At 35.0% G+C, this 19,582-nt stretch overlaps 1 protein-coding gene across 2 annotated transcripts in view; it reads left to right on the forward strand.

The window, feature by feature from the left end:
• LOC123684201 (protein nubbin-like) overlaps positions 1-16,995 on the forward strand; it is a 94,026-nt gene extending 77,031 nt beyond the window's left edge. The window contains exons 5-9 of one of the 2 annotated variants that reach the window (XM_045623369.1): positions 7,200-7,306; positions 12,032-12,289; positions 12,348-12,407; positions 13,283-13,601; positions 14,287-16,995. In XM_045623369.1, coding sequence (XP_045479325.1) covers positions 7,200-7,306; positions 12,032-12,289; positions 12,348-12,407; positions 13,283-13,601; positions 14,287-14,837 — 1,295 coding nt within the window. In that variant the 3' untranslated portion in view covers positions 14,838-16,995. The remainder of the gene's footprint in view (positions 1-7,199; positions 7,307-12,031; positions 12,290-12,347; positions 12,408-13,282; positions 13,602-14,286) is intronic. The other variant, XM_045623370.1, reaches the window with a different exon arrangement.
• Positions 16,996-19,582: the final 2,587 nt, after the last annotated feature.

Raw genomic sequence — 19,582 nt, forward strand, 5'->3', positions numbered from 1 at the left:
TAGTAATAGGAATGTTGTTAAACAAATTTAAAAATAAATTGTACCTACTTAGTAAACACAGTGCGGTACGCATTTTTATTTAAACTATTATTAATTTTAAAAATATGAAAAATGTTGTTCGCCCTGTATCTTCGAAACAAAGAGGTTTTTCAAAAATCATCCAAGGACAAAACATGCTTAAAATAGTCCAAGGAACAACCCCCGGAATTTTTGCCGCATGTTTAGGAAACACCCTGTATTTTCGTTTAAGTAGTAGGCTGGTGCCAGAATTGTCAAATAACTTGTCACTTCGTTCAGTCGTTATGTAAAACCATCACTTAATTTTCGTAAAAACCTAAATCCTGTTTGATAAGTAACGTCCTATTGATTACATAATTATGCTGATACCAAACCTCTTCATAGCGTACAACTGGCAATGTCTGTAGGAATTGTTCTACATAATTTAAAAGTTATGGTTTCACATAACAACTGTCATAGTTATTTATAATACAAGTGCAGAAGGCATTGATATTCTTCCACGAATTCAAAATTCAAAAACGAGCCACGAAGTGGCGAGTTTTGGAATGAACGAGTTGTAGAATGAGCCTTCTGTACGAGTATTATACATTATTTTCTCTAATTCATTGCATTTTCGTTGAAATTAATGAAATATTTCCATAAATATAATTTAGTGATTTTTGCATTGAAAAATGTTGGTTGGCAAAACTGATTTCTTTAAGGCAAATTGATGAATTGACAGATAAAGCCGTAGCGGAAAGTTCGGAGTGCCAACATAGCATAATAAAATATAACCATGAAAACTGTGCGTTTCTGATATATTCTCGCACGATTTTGTTCTACAAGATGTGGAAGAATGAACGGAATAACCACAGAATTAGAGAAACAAAGTTATTTGTCAGTTCTGGCTTCAGCCTACTAAGTAAATCATTTATTATGTTGATATAACAATGTATTTTCCTAACCATTTTCATTTGAAGAGTTCTGTCAGTGCATTTCCATAAATATCAAAATTGTCAGATAACTTTGTTGACAGTTGTTACTTGAAACCCTCACTTGAGTTTTTTGAATTATGTAGAACAATTTCTCCAGATATTGCCAGTTGTATGCTATGTAGAGCGTTAGTATGAGCATGATTATGTAATTAATAGGACGTTAGTTATCGAACAGGATTTAGGTTTTTACAAAAATTAAGTGATGGTTTCACATAACGACTAAACGAAGTAACAAGTTACTTGACAATTCTGGCACCCTAATAATGTTATAAAAATAATACAATATTTCTGCGCATTCTGACGACAAGAAGTCTCGATGAAAATAAAAAGAACAATCATAGAACATATTATAAATAACCTGAGTGTTTTCTCTTGAAGATTCAACTGCGTATATTTGGAACCATTCTAAAATAATTCCTTTTTATGGAGCATACAGAAAATCCCTCTTGTTTCCATGTGATATTTCCAGGCAAACGCACAATTTCCCAATTTTAAATGATAGATGGTTTGAGAGAGAGGGGGCGAGAGTGTAAAATATGCGATTGGACGGTTGCTGTTGCAAGACCGAAAAATCTCGCATTAAAAACCAATCGAAAACGGTTTGACGCCGAAAGATGAAAGACACTAAATCGGGCTATCATCAATCAATCATAAACGATCGACAAACTTGCGCGCCCCCATCAAATCCTATTCAAGGGGTTGACTGGGTGGTAAGGGTGAAACAGGACGGTATCAGGAAATTACATAGATTACATTTGACATAATTATAGTCCTTTTTATTCTGCGTATGTTGTTTTTGTCTTTCAATTCAATTCCTCGTTCAAATTGACATTTGTATGCAAAGGCGCCCGCAGAAACTTTTTTCAGGGGGGGCAAAATGAAAATTATTGAAAAACGATAAGGCGTCTATGATTGTCATCGAAAACCGGAAAATTGTTGAGAATCCATTACTTCCTTTTTTTCCATGCCCTCTGAATTGAGAAAGTAATATTGAGGGTTGTCGTGCTGAAAAATGAGGCAATCAAAATCTCAGGGGGGGCCATGGCCCCCCCTGGCCCCCCCCTGCGGGCGCCCATGTTTGTATGTGGTATCTATGTACATTACAAATCAACCAATGCTGAAGCGATCACAGATTGTCATCTGTCATTCAGTTCCTTAACCGTGCTTTTTTTGTCAATTTACAAGTGATAAGAAAATCGGAAAAAAGGCTTGAATTTTTCATTTCAAATAGAAATTTGTGAAAATTAAACTGATCGATTTCATATACCACGATAACAGTGTCTGTTCAAAAACAGATCCTTTCGATTTCCTTATATTCTATGATTGACTTTTTCTCTTTCCATTGGCATTTGATAGAAAATTAATAAAAAACGTAGCAAACCTTGTGATCGATACAATTCCAAATCGATAAGTACACAAAATTCTCGACGAATTATATTCATTTTAGGGAATTATAATCGAGAATTTTTTCGTTTTCTAAATCATTTTATCTTAAATTTTCTTTAATTTAGATAAAAATCTCTTTCTTATTTTACATACTCGTAATGAAAGTAAATTTCATTTATTACGGCTCTGTTTTCCCATTCCCTTTTGCCATAGAGCACGAGAAGGGGGAGTGAATTTCAATCACAGAAATGAAAATGGTTGTTTAATTCTTAAAATCCCACTAATTCCATATGAGAGACGCTTTTATTTTATTATAAAGTATAATATTTCCTGATATTTTCGGCTATAATTTAGATTAGCAATATTTTTGATAAATCAGTTTCACCATCCATAGTTCGAATGGATTATTTTCGTCATAGATATTACGTGAAACTCTGTGAACATTTCCCACAGAAACGATTATTTTAAATGTCAAACTTCAGATTTCGTGTCTTTTTGAAGCAACTGTCTCGTATCTCTTCAAATATTGCTCCTATACAGGCTGTTCCTTAATTGGAAGTACAAACGAAAATGAAAAATTCCTCGACTCATTTTGAGAAAAAAGTCCTATAAACATGAGCCCGCAAAGGTTTTATTTTCGAGATACGGGATGTTAAATTCTGAGGAATAATTGTCTTTGGTCCATTCCAATGAACATACTTGCTGAATTATGATAAATGTTTGCGTTTTCATTTTCTAAAACCATAGAAACGAGAAGAATCACGATTTAATCAAGATCTGTATAATTTTCCAATCTAAATTCGATATGTAATTCCTTATATCTCGCCCTCCAATCGCATTACAGCCTCTCTTTCCGTTAGAGCTTAAAAAATCAATCTTTGTTAAAATGGCGCGTGCTACAGAAGGGGTTGAATTCAAATGGGGATCGCATTATAAATTTTGATTGGCGCGGCATCCGGTAACAATGAGGTTAAAGAGACGAATTAGGGTTGTCCGCGTTAGCTCTCGATACAGTGCATAAAAGGATATTGTGTAACCAGCCATCGATCACACGCTGACATGGTGGTTTTCCCAAATCTTCTATACGGCCTCTGCGAACATCTGTACGGCCAGCGCGTTAATAGAGTAATTAGGGCGGTGTAATGTTCCTCGAATTTGATCGATGTCTACTACTTATATTTCTGATTCAATATTATGAGGTGGTGAAGTTTGTTATTTTAGGATTTCTAGTCAAAAATTGGACTGGATTGAAAATGTATTCATGTTTACCTCAGAGCTCAGAGTAATAAACATAGATAAAGGGAGCATAATAAGTCATTTTCAGTAAGCAAATTTTGTCTCCAACATGAACTATCATATTTGACATGAAGGGCGCGGAAATGAAAACATATCAGTGACACGATATTTTACTCAATTCGCGAGTTTCTCCACAAAGAAAGCACTTCTTATGTCCCACAGTGAATCAACGTTTCATATTAACTCAAAATATATTGAAATAAATAACTAAATATATCAGAACTTCAGAAAACAAACTTCAAGCGCGCCAAACGACGTGAAACAACCAATGACACTAGGAGAGCAAAAGTTGCCAAACCTCGGATTTCAGCAGGTTGATTCAGAAAATAATAAATATTCTGCGTATTATAAATTCGACAATTAGGATGAAATATCGGAATCCAAATATTCAAATATGCATATTTAATCGGGAATCACTGAAATAAATATATTTCATTCAATATAGGTAATATACATTCATAAAGATATAGTAAAATTGTGGATTTGAAACAAATCACGATCCGACAACATAATCTAACCATGTTGGAGACGTGTAAAAATTGCGTATACTCCCTCTATCTATGTTTATTACTCTATGGTTATTATATTTGTCTCTCAACCACAAAAACGGCCATCCCACAGAAAACTCAAAAAATTATACATCAAGCATATCGCTCGTGGCTCTCTATGAGAAGAAAAGCTCGAAAAATGTTCCTTCATCGATAATGGTTGATAAAGCGTGAAAAGCTCCTCTATGGCAATTTTCCGATAGATCAGTACCACAAGGTGTTAAGTTCTGCCAAAGAACGATAAGCAAGCAACGGGAATTTCCCCTGATAAAATTCCCCTAGTGAAGCGTTGTTGGCCATACGATAGCAAATTTCACACCGACTGAATTTTGATATTTAGGGATGCATCGGTCACTTGACGCGCCGTTTGCTCAGCGACCGTGAAAATAGCTCCAAAATGATCTCCCGACCTAGCGATAGCAACCGCTGATGCATCTAACTTCGTTTGTATGGCGATATTGCCTGCATTTCTGCCAACAATATATTTTCAACGTGGTATATACTGCATATCAATTTCATACGATGAGTTATGAAAGAAGTTTATGAAAAGGAGCTTTTGAGCGCTCGATCATTCATGCGCCGATTACGCCGTTGAAGAAAACTGACACAAGAGCAAGCGCTCTCAAACTTCTCACTTCACGTCAGTTCTATCCTTATTTCCTTTTTTTTTTTGATATTCTGCTTGAATTTTCTATGACACTGATCAATATGTAATTTTGCTTAGAGCTTGAAATTGTTATTTTTCGATATTCTGCTTGAATATTTATGGTTAGGCACAAATAAGATGCATAGAAAACCTGGGGTGTCCACTTTCACCTGTAAAACTTTCAAACAAAACGGGTGATTTTTCAGATTTATACCTACTTGATTTAGAGGGATCGCGTCTGTTTCAGATGGCGCATGCATCGTTTATATTTGACATTTCTCTCGATTCTCGGCTCTCGTGACCTCTGATTATAGAACAATAATATTTTTTTTTAATTCGATCACGAATTAGTCATCATTGAGTCGAACCTTAACTTTCGGGAAAATTCCCCGCAAGATATTTTAATAAAACCAAAAATTGTTATTAAAAAGAAAAAACTAGCAAATGAAGCTTTTAAACCCTATGATGGGACGTTTAAAACTGAGTAGGCATTCCATTCATTCAGAATGGCTAGAGCATACTTTAGCAGTTAATAATAATGATGTATTTTAGGAAAAAAAACACGGACGTCAATGAATATTAATAAAAAAGAATATGTAATATATAATTAGACGATTTGTCTATTTTCTACAGATAAGAAATACCAAATTAGCTCCAAAATTCCGAAGCAATAATTGAAACGTACCAAAAGAAACATTGAAAATAATGAACTGCTCGGTTTTTCTAGGTCGACTTCGAATTAAATACTATATCATTACGAGATGCTTAATGAATTTTGGCAAGGCAGTTACATCTTCTAATTACACAGACTAAAATCAAGAGCGGCCAATAAAACTTGCAATTGAATTGAATTCTAATGGAAAAATGTTGAATTACAATGGAGCATGTAATAATAAAATAAAATTATCGTATTTTAGTAAGTGATTAGGCAGCATTATTATTCAAACAAACGAGGTAGGTACACCGTATAATTGCAAGTCTTTATGGGATTTAATAACCCGTGAAGATTAAAATAATTGAATATTAAAATTTGTCATTAAATTTGCATAGGATAGTTCGTTTTTTATGTCAATCATTAAAAATGATACGATTCCTACTGTTTCAAAACAGATTCGAAACAATGCATCAATTCGTTCCATAAAGCACGGAGTTATCTATGATTTTGTGTTGTCTTTTGTTTTTTTTTTGTATTACATTTTATGCTTTATCAAAATGGGTGAGTTACATTCAACACCAATCATCATTGATAAGCAAATTGAAGTAACGCCTCCAGGGGATTGACAAAATTCTTTTTGTAGCTAAATAAGCACAGGATATACTCACGCAGAGTTTGATCATCATTTTTTTGTGATTTGGTTTTTTTACATTGATCCATTTCATCAGTGCAGCAAATTTTATTTGCTTTTCTTCTTCATATTAATTCAATTTAACAAATAAATAGCAAGACTTATGATTACTGATACTACTAATTATTACTCATTACTGATCACACAAATTGTCACAACATTCAATGAAAAAATCAACGATCTTCTTTGAGTGAACGATTTAATCCTTGAAATATCAACCCAATTTTTTGAATTTTGTGATCACTATTAATATTAATTATCGTTCACACAAATTTCTATGGCATAAGGGTGTACGCAACCTTTCTCAGTAGGTTCTTCAGTGTAGAATCATTTTGATTTTGTGCGGAAATGGCTAGATCGATTCTTTCAATTTTTGGAAGAAACCTTCGTATGACGGTTTAGAATGAACTTACTGAATATTATATATTCTGAAACAAGTTGCAAAATGGGCTCCTATTCCAACACGCTTGCGAAATATCATATTTTAATGAAAAAAGATACAATCTATTTTTCAAAAAAATATATACGTTCTATTGTATTTCAATTTGAAAATTCAGAATATCAATAAATGGAAGTTTTATCGTTAAGAAAGCGATAAATGACAATTAACTCAAAGTAGTGTTTTCGAAAAATTGGTAATTCCATGATAATGAATAAATTTTGAAATTCATCATTGAAATAATTGAGATACGATTGAAAAACTTCTCAATTTTCGAAGTGATATAAAACGAATAGTAAAAAAAAAATTATGAAAAAAATCAGCGAGTTTCTCGATTACACAGAATCAAAATCAATCTGCATTAAAGAACCTAGGTTGTGTACAACATTGAATGAAAAAATCAACAATCTTCATGAACAAAATTCTAAGGAAAAGATTCGATCGATTTTTGTTCTTTAGGAGATTGGAAAATGAAGGTTACAAAGCACTCGTTTTTCTCTTGACATGCCCTAAGAAATTATAATGATTATAATGTTTTCTTCGCAGATGCGAATGGAGATGTCAGTGGTGATGACCAGAGTCTAATTAGTGATCGGGGTGATCATCACGACGAGAATTCCTTGGAATCTACAAGAGAAGGGGCACTAAACTTGGTGAGTTATTCTTCATTACATAGACGGGTTCTCTGATACGTATTACAAATTTTTTGCCTCAATTATCTAGCCGGCGGAATTGGAACATACATACGTGATTCATTTCGAAAATTACCGGACTCGAAAGAAATTTCGCTGTCGAGGGATTGTTGAAGAGATTCCTTCTCTACGACTAGATTTCCTTCAAAATTAATATCCATAATAATCGATAGATTAGATTTTTGAACTAGGTTTATCAAAGAATTACTTGTAAATCTCGACTAATAATTTATAATTAGAAATACAAAGGATATCGGGTGTGTAGTCAAACTTGAACAATTTTATCTCTTTATTGCTTCAGCCAAGCTTTCGGACAATAACTTGTCCTTCTTCAGGGCTACTAAAAATTACATAAAGTTGTAAAAAACACACAGAAATTAACAAGGCATAACTTACATCAATGTGAGTCTTAAAAGTTAAAATTATTACAATGTTCATATATAATACGTAATTTGGCAGGAATAACTATATTTTACTTAATCTTAACAACAGAATCAAACTAGTCAAATCTTAAAAGACATATGAACAAATAATGTCAAAGGTTAAAAACATAGAAAAACACAAAGACAAGAGACACAGAGAGGAACGACAACAGAGGACGAGTGACGTCACACAATGAGGAATGATAAGGCGTTTTATAGTGAGGGAATCATCTGTAAAGCATAATCATCTAATTTGACTCACATTAATCAGTTGAACGATGTTGCAATAAATGGAATTAATACCATTAAAATCTGAGTAGATATTTAAATTTGTTTTATGGCTCATGATTTCAACCGCCTCCAAAAACTCTCTTTTATATTTGTTTCGCTCAGATCTTAAGCACCTAACCTCTGAGAACTTCATAGTATGTCCCGTTTCATATATGTGTTTAGATAATCCAGTGGTTTGTCTCCCTTTTGTACAATCTCTAACATGTTCTAGTACTTAAATTTCTGCCAGTGTGGCCTATATATGGTCTATTACATTCCATGCAATCTATGGAGTAAATTATTCCAGACTTGTTGGATGTTGGTGTTTTGTCCTTCATTTTTGAAAATACATATTTACCCAAAGTGCAAGGCATGCGTGCAGCAATTATTAGATGTTGATTGTTTGGTACATGGTTTCTAAAAGTTCTTATAATGGAAGGTGTGATGGCAGGATGGTAAGGAATATAGAAGAATTTCTTTGCAACAACTGGACTCTCCTCATCAATGGAATATTCAATCGAAATTCATCAACTTTTATGTCTAGCCATCTAACAACCCAACTGAAGAGTCCCCGGTCTACCACAGTAAAACACATTTGTTTGGCAAAATTCGGTTTTTTTATTCAACGTAGTTGCCTTCGAGGGCGATACATCGATTATAGCGATCTTCCAACTTTTCGATACCATTTTTGTAGTACGATTTGTATTTCGCTTCGAAAAGGTCTCAGTTCCGGCGATTACTTCTTCATTAGCGCTAAATTTCTTTCCAGCGACCATTCTTTTGAGGTCTGAGAACAGGAAAAAGTCGCTGGGGGCCAGATCTGGCGAATACGGTGGATGCAGAAGCAATTCGACGCCCAATTTATGCAATTTTGCCATTGTTTATGTTCTGGCCCTTTTGGAGATAGTCAATGAATATTATACCTTGCGCATCCCAGAATACTAATGCCATAACCTTGCCAGCTGACTGTTGTGTTTTTCCTCGCTTTGGATTCGGTTCATCGTGTGCAGTCCACTCAGCTGACTGTCGATTGGACTCCGGAGTGAAATGATGGAGCCATGTTTCATCCATTGTCACATATCGATGCAAAAATTCAGGTTTATTGCAATTAAACAGCTTCAAACACTGCTCAGAATCATTAACACGTTGTTGCTTCTGATCTGTGAGCTCGCGCGGCACCCATTTTGCACACAGCTTTCTAATGCACAAATATTCGTGAATGTTATAATGTACACGTTCAGATTATATCTTCACAATGTCTACTATCTCGATCAACTTCACTTTACGGTCATTCAAAATTATTTTGTGAACTTTTTCGATTTTTTCGTCGATGACAGCCTCTTTCGGGCGTCCACTGCGGTCGCCGTTTTCGGTGCTCATTTCACCACGTTTAAACTTAGCATACCAATCAATGATGGTTGATTTTCCTGGTGCAGCCCCCAGAAACTCTTCATCAAGCCAAGATTTTGCTTCAACTGTATTTTTCCCTTCAAAAAGCAATATTTTATCAGCACACGCAATTCCTTTTTATCCATCTTTTTTCGAGCAACAAAAGTAGCAACACTCACAACGGAATATCTCACAAACTAATGGTCGGATTGCTGTCAAATTTTGACACGTTTCGTTCGAAGGTTGGTACTAACTAGAAATCATATGAGTTTAATACTAACACCGCAATCTCTGCATCAGACCGGGGACTTTTCGATTGGCCTAATATTCGAATTATTCAAAGCATTGATCTCAAGATATTGCTCGAAAAAATTACATTAACAATCTTGTTTTCTTAATTAGTTATTTTATTCGAAATGATTTAGATATTCTTCTCGATTTACCTATTTCACAATCGTGAATGTGATCAGGGCGTGTACACAGGAAATGGAATTAAAGAACGTTAAATTAATTTCTTTAATTGTTCTTTAGTTAAATGCAGATTAAGGAGAGATCAAGACTATAATTTGGTATTCAATTCTAAATTAATTAAACTAAATGTATACCTACCTTATCGGCTGAAGCAATTTTTGTGATCATTGATTCTTTGTTTGATTGAAAATTGAAAAATTCGAGTAGCTCCTACTTGACCGCACATCAGATGTGATTCATACAGAGATCATTGTTGTCAGTCATCTAGATGAGTTCTGATGATACCTACTTCTGAAATTCGGCATGAATATTCCAGTGATTATTTTATACCGGGTGATTTTTTTAGTGGAATCAGTCAAAAATCTTCCAACACGAATGCGAAATTCGAACACATGAGTGTTAGAATTGCCTTCTGCAACGAGTATTACACGATATTTTCTCTATTTCAGTCGAGTTTTGTGGAATATTGTCGGAATTCAACGATAAATTCAGATTATAAATCCTAGTGACTTTTGTATTGTATCTTGGCAGCTGGTGTGACTGTTACGAAAATTGACAGATTACGGAACTTGAATCGTATGTTTCGAAGTTTGAAATAATTTATAATTACGCATTGAAATCGTGAATTATGCCTGACGAAATCGATTTAGCACCACCAGAATCAAGAGAAATTGGGAATAATGTTGAAAATCATTTCACTATATCCAAATTATGCTAAGTATATTGACAATTGACGTGAGTTGAAATTTGATAAAAAATTCTGTGTTGACAACCAAAAAACGAGAAATATAACTGAAAACAATGCAGTAATGAGTTCATTACAGCACTGTTTTTAGTAATGTAATGAACTCATTTCGATACTGAAATAAAGAAACATTTTTCCGTAAGATATTTATTTTTAGAGATTTTTGTTGGATTCAACTTTCTTTCCTCAGGTACTAGAGCGCTCAAAAAATTAGTAGAATATGGTTTGATATCAGAAAGGAAAATCTTTTGAGAATTTCCATCGAGGCCAAAAACAAAAAAAGCAATATATTTCCGACGCGAATCATATCGAGTATTTCTTTAAATATTGACTTTAAACGAAATGAGTATAGAGATAATTGACGATTTCTCCTTAGGGATGTTTCCAGGCTGTTCTCTCTTTGAAAACATTTGTTCTACCGTTATATATAAATCAGAACTTGAAGGTCCCAATCGTATTAACTCCGATAATGTTGTGTTGCGCCACCCTCCAAAAGTTGAATGTTTAAACTCTTAAGGGATGTTGGTTCCCTCTACTTCATTCTCTTTGCTACGTAGGTGTACGTATCAGTCTTTCCTTCCAATCGATAAAAATGATGGAGAGGTAGCATTATACCATTTAAATCTCTTTTTTATTGCCTTTTTAAAGTCTCTTTCTCCGAAGACATGCACCTGAAATTCGTCACGATATCTGTAATTTTCGAATTTTCAAATTATGTTGGAATTAAACTTTTTTGCTTTGAAATTTTGCATTATCACAAAAAAGAAATATTTGGTTGAAAGATAAACTTTTTCGGAAAAAAAATTGAAAGCTGATGACCTTAAATTAATCAGGATACATCAACACATCTGCATATTATAATCGTTGTTTTCCGAAATACTTAGTAATAAAGATGTTACCTTGGATGGTTAATGAAAAGGTGCAATCTCTTTTGAATATGACGAGGTATGATTTTACCTTTTGATGCTTTGCATATTTAGAGGAAACAACCTTTAATTTGCAGCCGAACATTTCCTCTGAATGAATATAATTAAGTGTTAAATTATCCGTGGTAATAACTTGGACTGGTGCATTAACGAACTACTCGATTTTACATCAGCACATGTGAATTTGAATGGGAATATCCCCACACTCATACGTTCGTTCAAACACCGGAAATTGATTAGGTACCTCTACTGAAAGACGGCTCAAACGGATTGACGTGTTTTTTTTTGTCTCTAAGTTCGTACAACTTCGCTCTATACTCACGCGGGGTTGAGAATCATTCAATTGAATGCTGTATGTCATTTAATATTAAGTGTGTCTCTCAATTTTTAAAATGGATGAAAATATCCAAACAAGAAGTAGAAGTAAGACTTTATTCTTATATTCATTACAATTTTTTTATAGGTAACAAATGAGCCCGAACAGCAGCCAAGGATACCATCCCCGAATTCCCAGGTCACAAGTTCTAGTCCAGCCGTCGGCGCTGCTCTGGCAGCTTTGGGAGGGCTTGGAGGTATCTTTGGAAACCACCTCCAGATGTTGGGCAGTTTGCAAGCTCTACAAAATCCCCAGAATCTTCAGCAGCTACAACAATTGGCCATGCTTCAACAGGCAAGCGGAAATCAACTCAACCCCCAAACACAATTTTTCATACAGAACCAGGTAATTATTCATTTTGTACAACTTTAGATGCGATTGTAACGATTTGATATTTCTAAAGGGGTTTCTACAAGGATTTCCCAGAACACCTCTAACAACAAGGCCTCCACATTCGATGCAGGTGTGTTGGAAAACGCTTTAAATGTCTTGGATCTTGGGGATGAGCTCCTTTCCGAAATGTTTCTAATATAATAATCAGAATGTCAAGGCAAAAAATAACAAAAGGCTTCCATTTTTGAACTCTGATGATTTCAAACGATATTCAAAATTTTATGTTAATCACATCATCAGGATCTTGGAAAATTCAAGCAGATTATCAAAGAAAAACGAAGTAGTACTGGCTTGCAGTCAGTGGTCTTCAAGAGCGCAGTTGCCTTTTTGAAGACGAGCGCTCAAAAACTCCTGCGCTAAGTGATTTCCTGAAGTTTTTCGATAGTTATCAATCGACCCTGATATTTCTCAAAAGCATAATTTTTATATACGATAAGCCTTCTGTTACATTTTCGCCTACCTACCATTATTATTATTATTATATTATGAAGAACATAGTTGTCGATAGACTAGAGCTCATCCCAATTTTCGTCCTGTTAAGATCCATTTGTCTGTTGCATGTAGTTAGTTCATTTCATGATGACATCATTAATGTCCTGCCTCATTGGTGTTGTGAAGTTTCTAATGTTCTGTTTGCATGCAAGTTAAGTGCGTGAACATGCGCTTGAAAATACGATAAAGATAATACAGAGATCGCTTCGAGTCTCTACCTAAATTAACTGACTAAAATTTCAACAGTTTATTTCCAAAGAAATTTGATCATTTTTCGTTAAATTCGGTAGATGGATGTATGCAAATCAAATTAAACTAGGATGTTTCGATTGTTAAAAAAAAACAATGCTGCGTCGAATTCAGAATAGTATTTGCCAGTTATCTCGTTTCATTAGTAAATGTTCTAACATTGTTTTTAAAACTGGAATTAAACGAAGTATTTTTCTTTTGAAGGTACAACAAATTGCTCAACAACTTCAACAACTCCAAAAGTCACAACATCAGCAACAAAATGTCGTACAACACCAGCACAACACAAGCATTCCCACGAACAATACGATAGTGCCTCATCAAACTCAAACAACACCACCCAACAATGCTGCACACATTCCTGCTAGTCTACTCACTCCAAGCACTCCTGGTTCAGTGGGTTTAACGCCGCAACATCTTAAAACTCCATCCAGGCTTCTTGAACCATCTCCGGAAGAGACCACGGATCTGGAGGAGCTTGAACAGTTTGCCAAGACGTTCAAACAGAGGAGGATAAAGTTAGGTTAGTACAGATTGTATGTCTTTATCGAGAACATTGGAAGAAGGAAAGCTACTGCGCCTTTTTTTATTTCACAAATTTTATAAAGATCTTGTCAGAATTTACAACAAAATTAATCTTATCTTCTTTATTTCCTTCATTTGTTGAGCTCTCAGATTAAGAATAGCTACACTGATTCAATTTTTTTTGAGAACCTTTTTTTAGTTCCTTATTATGTTTTTCTATCTTAGCTAATTTTGACATACAATTTGGTTTATTTCCTTAATTATTCAAATAAGGTGTTGGTCTTATTGTTGCAATAATAATTTGTTTCGTACATTCACACAAGTTAAAGTCATCTGACAATCGAATATATCTATGCCTAGCGCTACACCTGGTTATGTTAAAGCCAAGGAGTAACTCATAGTGTCCAAATGGGACACCATAAATGACTAATAATTAAAATTCAACACAAAATGCCTAAATTTCAAGGAAGGGGCAGAAGAAGTAGAAAACAAGTGAATAACAAGATTGCTCACATTACCTTATACTTTGATCATAAATTCATATTTGTTCACATCGAATTTATTAAGGAAGCTGTACTTTCCAAACTTCCATGGTAAACACGCTTTAGGTGTAAGAGGAGAGGAAAGAAATATTTTGCTTTAATGTGGTGCAATGAGAATTTACATTTCGGAATTATTTTCAGGGTTTACACAAGGAGACGTGGGCTTAGCTATGGGAAAATTATACGGTAACGATTTTTCTCAAACAACAATATCCAGGTTCGAAGCTCTAAACCTGAGCTTCAAGAATATGTGCAAACTGAAGCCTCTCCTCCAAAAATGGCTAGAGGACGCAGACAGCACTATGACCAATCCAGGAGCTCTAAGCAACCCTCTGACGACACCAGAAGCCATTGGAAGACGTCGCAAAAAAAGAACTTCGATAGAAACGAGTGTGCGAATAGCTTTAGAGAAAGCGTTTATGCAGAACCCAAAGCCAACATCAGAAGAAATTTCAATTTTGGCGGACGGTCTCTGCATGGAAAAAGAAGTTGTGCGAGTGTGGTTTTGTAATAGGAGACAGAAAGAGAAGAGAATCAATCCACCAGCTGCGGCGATGGGTTCGCCGTGCTCATCTGCCAATACTAATGGCGCAATGTTCGCGATTGCTAACTCACTAGCCCCTAGTCCTTTATCTTTAGTCACATCTAGCAGTCATAATTTCAATCCCAATATGATGGTCAAACAAGAATGACCCCACGTTAACTTCTTTGCGGATCACTATTTAGAGTGATACAACACAGTGCAATGAATATTCAGTTTATCACTGATCACGCAGAATGTTGCAAACATATTGAATGCGAGTTCCTCGGAAAGGTATGCCATACCACTAGATGACTAATACTGAGAGAAATATTGATTTATTCCAAGATATCGCTAAAAATGTTTTTATTTGGAGCTAATTTTCAGCTTTACTCTTCTACATTGCCATTATTCAAAGAACAGTCTTCCACGAATAAAAAGTTCCTAAACTAATTATAAGTTTTAACTCTATTATTTGAGCTCCAAATTGATGCCTTGGTTTTGTGGACCCCTGGTATAAAAATTTGCATTCCGAATAAGGTCAGTATTTGAATTTATTATCAAATTGGTGAGGCTGAGTAGATACTTTACGATGAAAATTTCGACAATTATGCCAAAAATAATTTAGTGTTATATGTATAGGTTGTACAGTCTCTTAATTTTTTTATATAGTGCTTTATTTTTATTGTATAAATGTATGTATTTGCATTCAATGTATTAACTGATTATACTCTTATGAATGCCGGTATTAAATTTTGTGAATGTCAATGTAAAATAGTGATTTCAAAAATTGACCGAATATTATATCATTAAATTGTTTTTACATGGTATGTTCCCCTACTTGAAAAAAATTTTCAACATCACACGGAGACGTAAAATGAACATATCAGCTATTTTTTTTCTATTTTTACTCAATATTTGTTTCATTTGGAAAATAACATACCATGGAAACAATATTTTTTTAATTGATATAAATATCACTCATCCTAAAATATATAGTCAGTTGACATTCATTTAGTAAAGCAGGGTCCTAAAATATTTATAAATGAATGTTTGTCATCTGTCAAATATGTATAGTACTGTAGATAGATAGTAAGACAATAGGCACATTTATATAGAATCGCAAAACATTCGTATATTTAGATATAGTTATTTGTTTAGCATTCGAACGATGTGTATATGAAATTGAAAAATATTAATCATTTTGTCAGTGTAAATAATCGTATGGTTCTTTTTTATACGGAGGACCAATCAGAAATATTTCAAAGTTCCTAACTGAAATTAAAACGGTTGTTATTATATTAAGAAAATATTGATGTGTCCATGATATCACCGTTAATTTATTTGATTATTGAGAATTTATTTATATGGTTTTTGTTTGTCAATTTTTTGACTGACTACATATTTTTTGTTTTTAGACCTATGAGAGAATACTTTGAATGGGGTCTATTATACATTTAATTTTTTTGGTAAATATTTCTGAAAATTTGTCGTTTAATTTTTAATATTCTCGAATTCCCAAACACGAAAATGATTAGGATCTCGAAATTGTTTTTACACACATATATTTACTTTTCCAATGTATAAAGTAAACCATTGTACTCAATATATCTCAGGTGAATACGTTATTTGAGAAATGTATCTATTTAAACCAATGGTAATTGTGTACATAATTCAGATTGTAGTAGAGATCACACTTTTGAACCCTAATAATTTCTTTTGAACTCTTGTTATATTTGTTCTCTTCTACAATCTAATTGATAAAGGAACATATGCAAAATTGATTGAAAATAAACATATCAACTAATATCCCAATGAAAAAAATTGTACAGATTACAAGCAAAAAATTGACTTTGCAAATGTTCCCAACAATATATCATATCACTGTAAAAATTGATAGATTATTATGTTATCATCTTACAATAACTTCTGTGGAGAATACTAACACAACATCAACATTTTATAAATCTTAATAGTCAAGTGTTTTGAAGCCCATTTAGATTTTAGTCTTTGTAGGTATATGTGTGTAGTGAGTGTTTTAGAAGCACAACACTGTCTAGATTCCACAGAAAAGATTCATAATTTTCTTTATTCGAAAATTTTCACATAATCATATTTTGCAAAATGTGGAATGTTAGTCATTGTTAAAACGGATTAATACTTGATTGTAATGAAAAATTATTACAATCAGGTATCTGGGTAACTTGTATGGTAGTACATTCAACAAAAATTTATGTATAAGACCCTATTCTGAAGTGTAATATATTGGCGGTCTAGGCAATAAACATGTACATTATTTTCATTAAAGAAATATGGATTCATAAAAATTATGTTTTTTTAGTTACTACAAACACAACCTCCAATTTCTGAACAATAGAAAAACTTATTTGTTGTAACAAATCCAATGACCTTTTCTCATATCCACTTTTCCTTAACAGTGTTAGAAAATTATCCACCTTCTAACCATCATCTAATCGATATTTCATATCACTTTTCAACTACAACTGTGGTAAGCATCTTCAGAGGTTTTTTGTTCATAGATTAGCGAAAGGTATGCTCATACCAAATTCGATACTGGATGCTTGGTCTCATCCAGATATGATATTTACTTTCTACATAAACTGGGAGAAGGTAGTTCATCCTCTCAACTTCAGGCGGATTTGGTTCAAATGCAACCTATTGCTGGTAACCAGGTGTTATAAGTGATTTCTTCTCTCCTGTTGATGTTATTGCAATTATTGTTTATTTCAAAAATTTCCATATTTATACTTGAGTAATAGCTTGATGTTTGAGAGGATTTCTAACTTCAAAGGCATATTGGACGATAGCGGCCTTTCAATTTTATCCTCAGAAATTCTCACAATTTGTCCAAGTTTTTCCATTATTATTATTATTTGAACTGGGGTTGTTGTGGCTTGGTAAGCCTTCCAAGAACTGCGACTATGTAGATCTTTTGTTCTCTACCCTACTCATTCATGGAAACCCAAGGAGGTCGTTTTTACATTGGTTTGCAAACATTATCTTTAGAAGTTTTATCAGTCACTGAAGGTGTGAAAGAAAAAAGAATATTATCTCTATCCTTAATCTCGGTAGATCTGGTCTTTTTATGCTATTGAGTGAATCTCGACATTAAATTGTACTGCCCCCATGTTTGCTTGCAGATCGGCAGAACTTTGAAATAATAACATAACATAATAAAATACAAATAATTATGATCGGAGCGGCAGGCCGTGCTCTGATCCTGAAGAGTCTGCAAACATTTTAGCTGATTCTTTTTTTTCTTCTTTCACCCAAGAAACTGGTTCACCTCCCGCGATAATAATCCCTCGAGTTTCAGCTGAGCTCAAAAACATAACTTTTTCTCCGTCCGTCGTGAAGGCCAAACTTTCTGCCCTAAATGCCCAGTCTGCACCTGGTGCTGACGGATTTTCAGCAAGGCTTCTTAAGGAATGTAGCAATTCTCTGGCGCTCCCCCTTTCTCTGATCTTCACTCGCTCATTCGAGACTTTCTCCCTTCCCTCCTCTTGGCGGAGTGCACGTGTTACGCCAATTTTCAAAAAGGGAGATAAGCGTTGTTCTGATAACTATCGCCCCATCAGCCTGGTCCCGGTCATAGCGAAGATTTGTGAGAGGGTTATATTGGAAGAAGTTTTACAATTTTCTCTTGGACACGGCATAATTCCTGATTGTCAACACGGCTTCCTCCCGGGGCGCTCGGTCATCACAAACCTCCTCCAATGTGTCAACTCCTGGTCGATGTCCCTTGATAAGGGCGACCCGGTTGATGTCATTTACCTTGACTTCTCTCGAGCCTTCGACCGTGTGCCACATAGACGTCTCTTGTCCAAACTCGATCATATCGGAATTCGTGGCCGCCTCCTCTCATGGATCGAGGCTTTTCTTTCGAATCGCGTCTTCCAGGTTCGTGTAGGCGATTCTGTCTCTTCACCGAGAGCTGTCATGAGTGGAGTACCGCAGGGTTCAGTGTTGGGTCCAGTTCTTTTTCTACTCTACGTTTCTGACCTGCCACATCATGTCATCTCCCACTTCTCACAGTTCGCCGATGACACCAAGATGTTTGGTCCCTCCAGTAGCGCCTCCACTATTCAAGATGACCTCGACTCCATTTCGCGGTGGTGTGAGGAATGGCAACTGCCGCTCAACAGTGGGAAGTGCGTCGTCCTCCACATGGGTCCTCATAATCCACGCCAGAGGTACTATCTCAATGGAGTTGTCATCCCTGTTTCCAGCAGCCATTGTGATTTGGGTGTTATAGTGACAGATAACCTGAGTTGGTCCGATCACATCCTCCATGCTGTCAACAAAGCCAAAAGATCCTTATTCCTGATTCAAAAAGCATTTGGCAGGTGTGATCCCCTTACGTGCGCTGCTGTATACCAAACTTACGTACGGCCTATTTTAGAGTTCGCCGGGCCTGTTTGGAGTCCGACGTTGTGCCGCGATTTGTCATTGCTGGAGGGTCTCCAGCGTCGTGCAACGCGCCTCCCTTACGGAATCTCGCGCCCGTCATACAGTGAAAGACTCTCCATAATGAACCTACCAACTTTCATGGACCGGAGGACTCGTGGTGACCTCATCACTACTTTTTGAGCTCTGAATGATCTGTTTGGTGTCAGTTTGAGCAACCTATTCACGTTGAACAGGGATAGCCGTCTGAGAGGCCATGCTTTCAAGCTACGAAAAGAAAACTTTAAAACTGTGCAAAGGCAAAACTTTTTGACAAACCGGATATTCGGTGTTTGGAACGCGTTACCTCCTGCTGTGGTGGAGTCAGTGTCAGTGAACTCGTTCAAAAACAATTATGACAGTTGGCATTCAAGTGAAAGGAACCTTTTTGTGTAATTTTTTTTTTTCTCTCCAGATCATCTGTATATTTCGCTCTTCAAGTACTTTTAA

Source organism: Harmonia axyridis, chromosome 7 (assembly GCF_914767665.1).
Source record: "Harmonia axyridis chromosome 7, icHarAxyr1.1, whole genome shotgun sequence".
NCBI classification, from domain to species: Eukaryota; Metazoa; Arthropoda; class Insecta; order Coleoptera; family Coccinellidae; genus Harmonia; species Harmonia axyridis.